This window comes from Globicephala melas, chromosome 17, assembly GCF_963455315.2.
Source record: "Globicephala melas chromosome 17, mGloMel1.2, whole genome shotgun sequence".
Classification (NCBI taxonomy): domain Eukaryota; kingdom Metazoa; phylum Chordata; class Mammalia; order Artiodactyla; family Delphinidae; genus Globicephala; species Globicephala melas.
In genome coordinates, this window is record NC_083330.1 from 27,844,769 (window position 1) to 27,856,718 (window position 11,950).

The 11,950-nt window shown below is 36.7% G+C and overlaps 1 protein-coding gene across 1 annotated transcript; it reads left to right on the forward strand.

Annotated features, from left to right (window-relative positions):
• Window positions 1–410: 410 nt before the first annotated feature.
• On the forward strand, window positions 411–11,707 carry LOC115843358 (solute carrier family 7 member 12-like). Its single transcript, XM_030839269.2, has 4 exons — window positions 411–1,077; window positions 5,506–5,637; window positions 8,292–8,653; window positions 11,420–11,707. Exons 1-4 carry the CDS (start codon window positions 411–413, stop codon window positions 11,705–11,707), a joined length of 1,449 nt encoding a protein of 482 aa, XP_030695129.1.
• The last annotated feature ends 243 nt before the right edge of the window (window positions 11,708–11,950 follow it).

Below are 11,950 nucleotides of genomic sequence, written 5' to 3' on the forward strand. Positions count from 1 at the left end.
TTAGAGACGGTTTTTGTATATTATAACTTTTTAAGACTTGTGGCAAAATACATATAACACTAAATTTGTCACTTTGACCATTTTTAAGCATACAATTCAGTGGCATTAGTCATATTCACAATGTTGTGCAGTCATCACCGGGCATATTTGAATTTTTAAATAATTAACATGAGAAACATTTTAACTCTGGCCTTAAAAGAGTTCACAAAATCTTAGAACAATTTACAAGTTAATCATTTTCAAAATCAAGTTAACGGCAGTAATAAAATGCTTATGTAAGGACAATGGTTAAATCAAGAAAGAACTTTGCAGAAGAATCATGGGGTGAATGTATAAGAGTTAGCAATCCACATGAAATTTTAAAATTATTTTTCAGGATTTAAAAAAAAAAACAGGAAAAAGGCAAAAGCATGCAACTCCTGAGGGCAATAGGATTCTTCCGTGGAAACATTTTAATATTTAGTGCCACAATAGGGGCAGGAATCTTTGTGTCTCCTAAAGGGGTATTAAAATATTCCTCACTGAATGTAGCTGTCTCCCTGAGTATTTGGGCTGCTTGTGCTGTGCTGACTTTGATCTCCGCTCTCAGTCACGCAGAGCTGGGGACAACATTCCCTAGAAGTGGAGCACAGTATTATTTCCTCAAAAGATCTCTTGGATCCTCTGTTGCTTTCCTCAGTCTTTGGATCAAACTTTTTACTCATCCCTTAAGACTAGCTACTGAAACCTTGTTACTATCTACCTATACAATTCAGCCTTTCTATGCTGGGTGCCCAGCTCCAGAGCTACCAAAGAAGTGTCTAGCTTTGGCTATTCTGTGGTCTTTGGGACTTCTAAATACTCGAGGGGTGCAAAGAGTGGCTTTGTTTCAAACTATCAGTACTGTGACAAAGATGACTGTCCTCTGCTTCATTTCCATCACTGGGATTGTGCTGTTAGGGATTGGGAAAAAAGAGAACGTGGCCAGGTTTGAGAACGCTTTCGACGCTGAACTTCCTAACGTCTCACAGATTGCAGAAGCCTTCCTACAAGGATTGTTTGCATATTCTGGCACGTCAATCCTGAACAGCATAGCAGGTAAATCTTTTTCTGAAATAGTTTTGTCGCAGGCATAAAGTTTTGTCTACAAGTCTGTGGAGAAAGATATATCTGATTTGTTTATTTGTGAGGAATTGAATTAAATCTGTTCTGCATGCTCTACATGTATGTAGTTTAATCATCATTAAGACTTGGTAGACACTTATCTATATAATATACACAGAATTTAGTGTTTTTCAGGTCACTCCCCTATCACACACTTGGGAATTTTATAAAGTTTTCAAGAGAAAATTAAGACCACTCTCAGATTTTACCGTACTTTATTCTAACAATTTTTCAAGACATTTTGAGTTAAATATCAATTATATAAGAAATATATTAACATAATCCATTTGTAAAAAATTAAAACTATCACAGATTTTATATATCCCCTACCACATTGGTAAAATTTCACATCCTAATTTTGATTCCACAATATGTCTTAGAGAAATTTCCATATTAGTTCTTAGTCATCTAACACATTCTTTTAACTGCTGCATAATATTCCTTAGAATGGCTTTACCACACTTTCACATTAGAGGTATTTAAAATGTTTCCCATTTTTTACAATTTCAAGGACTGGTGTAATATCCATGCTTCCCTGCTTATATACACTGTTGTTTCTGCAGGGCAATGCTGCCCCCTCTGATGTCATGGTACCAAACGAATTTGGTAATAGTTGTATAGCTCTCTACAGTAAACAAAAGAAATAAATAGAAAACAATTCACTATATTTCTTTTACATTTTAAACTTATAGGAATATTAAAATTTAAGGAATATATTAAATATTGAAGTTATATAAAACTTCCAAACAAAATTTTTGCAAAAATTTTAATAAGAAACTGGAGTTTGTTCCTCTAAATATAATGTTGCTATAGATTTTATGTTTGAAATGTCCTTAATACTTTATCAAAACTTTTAGTGATGATTTCTTCAAATTCTAAATTCTTGAATTATTGAATTTTTTTTTATGTTCCCCAGTCAATGAGACACTTTGCTCACTCATGTAGATTACTAAAAATTTAAGTTGATATGATTTTTAAGTACTTTAGCATTTTCCTTTTTTAATTGACAAATGTAACATTGAAATTTCTTGCAATAAAATTAACAAATTTTTAAATATCAAGCCTTTTCAAATAAGACTTTAATTTACCTAGCACAAATTAATTATGCCAACAGTCACCTTGCTGCTAGTTTGGCCATTAAAAGGCACATGAGTCATAAGTGAAAATATTGGATATATATGGAGGCAGGGTTTCACAGGTCACTGCTTTTGGAACTGCATCCTCCAAGGGTTACCTAGTCAGTGGGCAGTGGTGGGTTCTGCAAAAATAAATACCCAGATGTTGGTGCACCCCTTGGCTAAAGTAAAGCATCGCACTAGAGCAAGCCCAGGTGTTCTTGATAGTGACGATTACCTAAAGACACAGCGCAGTGCAGCTTTAGACCCAATTCTGTCTGAAGCACTCATCTCATTCTCCCCCTACTCCTTGGTTTGATTTGTTATCAAACAAGTTAAACCTTGAATTAAGGACAAGAAACCCATAACGGGAACTGACAGAGAAGTGTAACTTCAGATCAATATGGTTGTGTTTGAAATGTCTAGTGAAATTTTCTGGATCTGCAGACTATTAGAGCAGAAGGTCGAATGCGATGAGTACAGTAACACGGCCAGAACTTGTGGCTAATTGAATGGGGCTGGCTATCAGAACCAGCACTTCATTAACTTACCAAATTTAGAGATCTGGCTTCTTCCATCTCAAAATGGGTGATCCTCACTAGAAAGAACTCTCTCCCTCAAGTTTGGTTCTCCGAGTTCCTGAGCTGTCATATTCCTAACTAATTGTAAACAGAATAGATAGCTTGTGTCTAGATTCTTACCACCAGCCACATGTGGCTAGTGAGCATCTAAAATGTAGTTAGTCAAAGTGAGGTGCTCCATAGGTGTAAAATACACACCAGAAATCAAAATCTTGAATGAGCAAAACAATGTCCAATAGCTCATTAATACTTTTTTATAAATGTTACATACTGCAATGATAACATTTTGGATATCTGGGGATAAATATATATATTAATAATTCCATTTCATTGGTTTTTCTTTTATGTAGCTACTAGAAAATTTAAAATTACATAAATGGCTCACAGTATATTTTTATTAGACAGTACTGCTAGAATAGGAAAAATACGAAATGTTCCCAACTAGAGTCATTAGGCTTTTGTACCTTTTATCAGTTCATAAATGACTGTGGGCTGCTTCTGAGGGGAGAATGTAAACTTCTAGATTTTTCTAAGCAAGGCAGCTTCCTCCCCTCCCTGCCAAATCACCCAAGGACTAAGGGCAATTCTCAGGAGAAGAGTTCAGCTATGGGGAACTAGCAGCCATTATTCACAGAAGCTGGAGGAGAGGAGAACCTGCCGGTCAAGTTGTAAAGTCATTTACCCACACAGGGGATCAGGGTCACTATCTCAGGTGATTGAAGCTGTTGGGTGGACCATCCCAGCTTACACAGTTACTTACACTTCCCAGATTCAAGATAAGACATGTGATCTGAGCACTTGATGCTTCAAGTCACATATGCACAGGCTGGTTCTGTCACACCATTGCTATAGTAATAGCGGACCCCAAGACCTCACAATTCAGCTGACATTGATTTTATATCAATATCACCTGATTTCTTTCCAATCGGAATTTGGATGGACAGACTGTCTCGCTTCTACATGGCTTACGACAAATTTCCTTCACTGCTTGAGTAGATTCAAACAATCTCTTGACTGCCTGATGGACTCTAAATTGTTTTCCTCTTATTATTTTATTCATAACCCATAAGACCCTGAATTCTATTCACACCTTTCTTACTTATGATGACCCAGTAGTCATTTTAATACAGTAAATTTGCCTAGGTAGGAAAAGTTTGCTTGGGAGAGTAAGGATGAGAAAGGTACTTCCTCAGAGGTCAATTTGCTTGAGGGAAAGAGATGAGAGAACCGTTACTTCTGAAAAAAAGGAAGAAATTACATATCTCAGATGGGATGAAGAGACATGCTACATACCAAACAGTCTTTTTTTTAAACAACTGTACATTTTTTATTTGTACAAATCTGTGGGCTGGCAATCTTTGTTGCTAACTGCAAAACCTGTTTCCCAAAGTCCATTAAGGGTCACAGCCAGGTTAGAACTCCAGACCATTTAGGTCCAGGCCTATGCTTTTAACCACTCCCCTGAACTTCATTTTTAAGAAAAACAGTATGATGTTTAGGAATTTTGAGATAATATGTCAATTTTAGGAATCCACTGTTGATGCAGTGTCTCCTCCCCTGAGGTAAGGTCCTTACAATTGACAGAAACTGACCCAAACATTGTTAGGTGCCTTGAGCTCATCCCTGCTTTTGGTTTAAAAACTTTATTATGTATTGGAGCTCAAAGATTTTCCCAACTGAGGACGTCTATCCAAGAGGGTGGGAGTAAGTGTCAAAAAGAACTCTGCACCTCTGTCCAAGAAATCCATCACCTCAAGGTCCAAGAGATCTAGCTACATGAAGGCTGGAGGGTGCAGTGGTTACTGTCTGGTGTCAGACCAAACTTGGTTAAAATCCTGCCCTCACCACGTATTTGCTGTGTGACCTTGGGCAAGTCTCTTAACCTCTCTGAGTCCCTGCAGTTTCCTCTGTATTTGAAATGTAGACAAAGCACAGTATGTCCTTGATGCTATCATGGGTATTCAATACTACACTTTGGAAGCCTCTGTGACAAAGCAAGACATAGATGTGCTCACAAAAGGCTGCCATGGCATGGGGGAGGGGTGCATCTGTTTTCTTTTTGCACCAACTGATTCCTTTGCATAGAAGACTGCCCACTGAGTTCTTCACATAGTTCCCTCCCTCACTTCCTTTAGGTCTTCCCTCAAATGTCATTTCTTGGCTAACTTATTTAATGCAAATTTCCTCCCGCCCCCCACTCTGCTCTCATCCCTGTTTCATTTCTTTCTCTTTTTTTATTGAGGTATAGTTGATTTACAACCTTATATAGGTTTCATGTGTACAACATAGTGATTCACAGGTTTTAAAGGTTATAGTCTATTTATAGTTATCATAAAATATTGGCTATATACTATGCACTGTACAATATATTCTTGTAGCTTATCATTTTATACATAGTAGCTTGTATTAAATAGTCTTTTCCATCACTGTAAATCCATAATCATGAAATAGTTGGAAAAATTGGATTTTTAGTATAAGATGGTGAGAAATCCAAGCTTTCAGGCAAAACTTGCAAAGGAGTAGAATCAGTCAAGCAGATGAGAATCAGTCAAGCAGATGAATCAGTCAAGCACATGAATACTTTCTCATCCTTTTCATTACAAAGAAGTCTTCAAAAGTCTCATAATAATATGACTTTTTCTGATGAGTTTATTTGTGTTTTTTAGGAGAGATAAAAAATCCTGGTGAAAATATTCCCAAATCTCTGATTACTGTCCTTCCCATGGTGGCTGTGATTTACTTACTGGCTAATGTATCCTACCTGGCAGTTTTGACTCCCAGGGAAATCATCTCTGCAGGTATGAATGTGTCTAGACAAAGAGGAAATAGTCACTACTACCTCCTCTGAATAAACAGGGACTCCTATATACTGCTTTTTCGATACACCCATAAGAGTGTAAATGTGATGTGGTCCTGCTTTGGTTTTTCACAAGACAGGAAAAATAATCATCTAAACACTCTATTAAAAAAATGAGCACATGCTAAAGACTAAGGTCGAAGGGTAGAAGAATGTGAAGAAGCAAGAACTGAAAAGAGAATGAGGAAGAGGAAGAAGAGGAGGAAGAGAGACATGGAGGAGAAAGAGGAAAGAGAAGAGGAGAAACAGGAGCAAGCAAGGCAAGAAGGCAAAGAAGAAACACTTTGTTAGAAGATGTTCCACCCTTTAAGGTGCACCCAGGTACCTGCCCTCAAAATAGTTGTTTGGAACAAGCAGTACCACCTTCATTATCTTCATTTTTCAGATGAGGAAACTGTAGCGAGGAAAGTTAAATAATGAACAGCATTGATAAGATTCAAAAATAGGTCTCAGTCATGCTCTTCTAATGATAAAAGATTACTTCTTGTTCAGGTTATTGCTAGTAATGGATTGTAAATGTGGACATCAGTTTGCGAGATCTGACCTTCAAAAATATATTCTTCTCAATTCCATCAAGCACGGTGCTCAAAGTTACACAGCTAGTAATTGAAAAAGACAGACTCAAATCCAGGTTGTTTGACTCCAAGACCTGTGTTCTCAACCACCATACTAAAATGCCTCAACACAAGCAAACCAAATCAAAGCATAACCACCACTAATAGGGCCTATTAGCAAAGCAAGCAATAGTATGAATATTTATTAATATATATTAGATGAATTTTATTAATACATATAATCATATAACATATACATGACTAAATGGAGATACAACAAAAAATTAATAGTAAATGGCACCATCTGAATGATAATATTGCAAGATATCTTTTATTTCCTTTTTTATACCGTTCATATTTTCCACAATTAGCATGTTGTACTTACGATCAGAAAAAAAAATTTTAATGCCAAATAATTATATTTCCACAGAATCAAGTAATGAATTTTTATGACACCACTGGGTCTTTTTTAAAAAATGTTAAATTATGTTCACTTTACTTTAAAAAGGCAGAGTAGAATTTGAAATATATTAGAAAAATTCTACAAAATTTAATTTTTAAAAAATAATTACTCCTGAAAGAAGAGAAGTTTGGTTATCTAGAAAATTCATTTATTGAGAACAACTAGCTCTTCAAATATTCTGGATAGAGGTCAAATAATACATCAACAGAAACATAGACTCCAAAACTATTGTATATACAAATAGGCACAGGGGTCTATGAACACGTATAGGGTGCGTGGTTTTGGAGGGGCTGACTGTGTCACTCCAGTAACTAGAATTCCCCTGTAATGGATGTGTTTTCAAGGACTGAGGTCACAAAGAGGATCAGTCTAGTGAGCCACACCACTGAACTGGAGTTCTGCTCTATCATCTGCATTCAAAGCCTTTACAAAACTAAGAAGCTTTGAAGTGCAGTTTTTAAAAAAACGATATTTTACATGGTCCCAAAAGTCAAAAGGTGCATTTATGCATCTTCTCTGAGACTAGTATAAAAATGTTATGTTGATTCTAAAAGAAAAAGAGGAATATAAATTTCTAAAAGTAAAAAGAAACACGTTGCTTCCCACAGTTTGGTCTCACAGGAATACAGTAACACACTAAAGGAGATTTTTTTAACTATGAAAATGAGGGGGAGAACTATAATTTGCCTTTCACTCTACATCCAAACCAGGCAACAAGTTCTGTAAAGACCCACGTCACTAACATCTCTCTTTGGGTGTTCTCTCCTCTACTTTCCCCTACTCAGTGCCCAGGCCCTTATTTTTCTTACTTCATGTACAGCAATAACCTCCTAATGTATATGCTCACCTCTAACTTCCTCCTTCCAATCCAGCCTCCACTCAGTCTCTAGAGATCACTCTATAAAACACAAATCTAATCCTGTCATCTCCCTGCTTAAATATTCCACCGTCTTGTTTTCTTGCATCTCCTCCCAGTCTCACTCTCACAGCTGCTGCAACCACCACACCATCACTCCATCATCACATTCCTTCAGACCAACTATCAGCTCTTAACCTGACCATGGCAGGTTCTCCAAGATCTGACTCAAGCCTAACTTTCTATCCTCATCTCCTGCCTTCCCTTGCACACACACACACCCTCACCACACGTCAGACTTTCTAAACAATTTACTGTGTTTCCAGAATAAATACTATCTCTCTGCCTCCCTCGCAATGCCATCTCACCAGCCCCCGCCTGATTTAGATGCCTTTCTCATGCTTAATGTCCCACTTATAAGATTTATTCTAAGTTTAATACACTTTGAGTCCTGAAAAGTGCCTCCTAAATCCCATGCACAAGCTAGTCTTAGAAAGTTTGAAATGTAGTGGCAAATCACCCCTTCCAATGCATTCTACTGACCAACACAGACCACAAGGCCAGACCTTATTCAAGAATAAGTAAAGAGACTTCCTTTCTTGGAAGGAGCTGCAAAATCATATTACAAAGGGTATGGTTGCAGAGAAAGTGAAGAATTATTGGCATAGTTTCAATCAAGCAAAGGGACTGACTTTTTTGAAATTTTTCTAAAATTTTCATAGATGCTGTTGCTGTCACCTGGACGGACAAAATAATCCCTTCCATGCAATGGGTCATTTCTTTGGGAATTTCAACTTCAATATTTAGCAGCATGTGTTGTACAGTGCTTTCGGCATCAAGGATGATCTACACAGCAAGCCAAGAAGGACAACTGCCTTTGATCTTCTCGATGCTCAATAACCACTCGTGTCCAACCATGGCTGTCAGCCAGATAATCATCTTAACTTCAGTTGTTATTATAACCTCAGATTTGATCAATTTAATAAAATATTCAGGATTAGCAATATGGTTTTTAAGAGGGTTACATATGATAGGTTTACTTAAACTAAGGTACCAGGAACCCAATCTACCTAGACCTTACAAGGTAAATCAAAATTAAAATGTTAATATTAAATTTCTATTCTCTGTCTAGGAATATAATTTCTTATTCTATATGGGATGCTTCTAACCAGTCATGAGTCAAATTTATGAAACATCTGAACCAGACCTCCATTTCCCAGCTTACTGATGTGTAATTGACTGTATGGGCTGCTTTTGGTCTGATTTTTCTAGAGTAAAATGTCAAAACTGATTCTCCTCAAGGAAGACAGATGTTATCCTTTTTGTCATCTTTCAGGAGCTAGGTAATAACACTTCTGAGGGGAGGGCTTTTTGCCCAGCTCAAAAGCATCTCCTCAGTCCATGAACAAATGAGGGTGATGTGGCATACTCTTCTTGTGTATGGCCTTGATAGGGTCTTTATTTTATACAATAAGATGTTAATCTAAGCCTCAGTTTAGGTGATGACAAAAATTTTGAACCTGAACTTAACTAGCAAGATAGAATCACTATCCTCTAGGTAATGTCAGCAGGGCTACTGTAGGTTCCTAGAGTGTCTTTGTGCAAAATATAATAAAGCACCCCTCCCTCTAGGCAGCCCCAGCCCTGTGCCCAGGCACAGAGCCTGGTGAGCTAGATATCAGCCCCCTTTTGCCCCCTCAGATGGGTATGCTTGTATGAGTGTGAACTGCCTAAGCAACCATATGCAAAAGAAATAAAATCAGACTCTCATTTGAAAAGACCATTCTGACAATAGTGTAGAAAGTGAATTAGAAGGAGGGGTGAGCAGTTTCAGGTCAAACAGCTGGTATAGATTTTCTTAGCTTTACCCCCTTTTAACTCAGGAGAATCCTAGATCTCAGAGATTAAGTAAATTACCCTAGATAAAAGGATCAGGGCTGGGATTTAAACCACACATTCTGATTTCAGAGACCAAATTTTTGTTATATTTACTGGAAAGATAGTGATGAATTTTTTATTCTATAAAGGATCCACTGAGGAAATTTTCTCTGATCTTAGCATCAGGAATACCTGGGCCTCTTCTAAACAACTGATTTGCTTATGCCTTTTGGTGGCCTGCTTTCAGAATCTATGTGGGGCTTTGTGGCATGCATTTTGTGAGCCAAATTTATTGTTTATCCATGTTTCTTTATTTCCCTCATTTCTTTTTTTAATTTTCATTTATTTTGTCTTGGTATAAAATAAGCCATACCTTGCTATAATGTAAATCCTAAAAGTTTCCAAACAGTCTTTGTTTTATTCTTTAATCATGTTATAAATATAATCCGGTGGCCCATATAATTAAGGTACTTCCTGGTTGTAGAGATTGTATGGAAAATAAAATGATAGTCCCATATTTCATGCCAGCAACCATAAAACCACTTGAGTGTGCTTGTTAAAAATCTGAATTCCCAGTCTCACCCCTGGAGGTTCTAATTTAGTAGGTCTTAGATGGGTCTTAGGAATCGGTATATTTATCAATTATCTTGGGGATTCTTATGCAGAGAGGTCAATTGACCATATTTTAAGAAACACTAGCTTAGACAGTTTTGACTTTCTTCCACCCCCAAAATATGGATCCCTCTTGGCCATGTCCCAAGTTGAAAAAAGAAAACAATAATATCTTGAATTTCAGTCATCCATTTATTCAACAAATGTGCAGTGACTATCTGCTATGTTTCAGGCACTCTGCTAGGCAGTTCAGAGAAATAAAGATGAATCTTTCCATCAAGAATCTTCTTAGCCTCATAGAAGAGTAAGAAATGTATACAAATCACTGTTATAAAGTTAATTAAGAAATGCCATTTGTTGAGCACATTTTACTGAAGTACACTGTATGCAATTCTGACAAAGATTTTAGGAGACAAGCATTAGATAAAAAACTCATTTTGCAAATGAGTCTAAGAGGACCCTTTTTTTTCAACACTCAGACTTTATATTTAAACTGTAATAACACACAACACACACATATTTCAGGAATATTTGATTAAAAACATCTGAACATAATTATCCATTAGTACCCGCCGACCCACCGTGTCCTTCCTTCAGTTGTGGTAGGGGTGCGGGGCCCTGAGTGTCTCACTGAGCCGTGTTTGGGGTCCCTGTGGAACAGGCACTTGGGGAACCACCTTCTGGTTGTTCTCTGCAAATAGGTCTGAAGATCAGATTAATTAGGTAGACCAAAGTTATACTGCTAGTCAGTGTCACAAGCTCCCTGGAGAAGAACCTTCTTTATCTGTCCTAAATACCTCTGTATCCTTAGCATAGCACATGCCACTAAGCAATTCAGTGAATATTTCTTGAAAGAATGAGCAATTAAAATAACAGAGATTGCATTTCTAACCAGACTTTTCTGATTCCAGTATTTCTGTTGTTTCTATTACTTGATTGTGCTGCCCTAAGAAAGACTGGCACATGCTCCCTTAAAGAAGCATTATAAACAAATATTTCAGTTATGATGTTACTGGATTTTCAAATTCCCAAAACTAAGAATGCTTCAATGATTAATACTAGAATGACATAGTTAATTTTTGATGATGTTTAAATGTATTTTTTCTATGCCTGAAAATGAAGCACTAATTTTAGTAAATAAATGACAATATCTGATGAATTGAGTAGGCATTCATGAAAACTATAGAATGAATAAAATACAGTTCCACTTTTTTACAATCATTCAGTCTGCCATTGATTTACTTTCTGTAATGTAATAGTTTGGAAACATCTGTTCCATAAGAAAGAGAATGTTCTTATGTTGTTTATAGAAACCTGAGGACAACGTCATCACTAATCTTAATCTTTTTTTTACTTTCAGGTGCCTTTGCCATTTATATTTGGATGCATAGCTATATCTTTGTTTCTGATTTTGACGCCATTGATTCAGTCTCCTAAAATAGAGCATGTCTATGGGCTTATCTTTATGTTCAGTGGACTCCTGTGTTACTGGATTCATGTTCACCTTAATCAACATTCTGTCTGTTTTGTCAAAATTACTTGTTATTTACAATTACTGTTTAATGTTTCACCACCTGAAGACCATGATGAAGGTACTTCAACAGGAAAAAATGACCTTAAAGAAATCTTTGTAAATAAGAAAATGTAAAATGTAAAATGTTTAATGAATGAATACATTCTTAAAGGTAACCTTTGCTTTAAAATATATACACACAAACACAAAGCCTCTACTTCCTGCCCAACCTCCAGCTACACATATCAAATCCACCCCCCTAGCTACATATTCAAGCTCTTTACAATTCAAATTATTCTCCTGGTGACTGAAGCCTTAGTTCCATAGTGCCCAACATGTTTCTCACCACTTTCTTCTCGGTCAAAAATTTTAAATGCG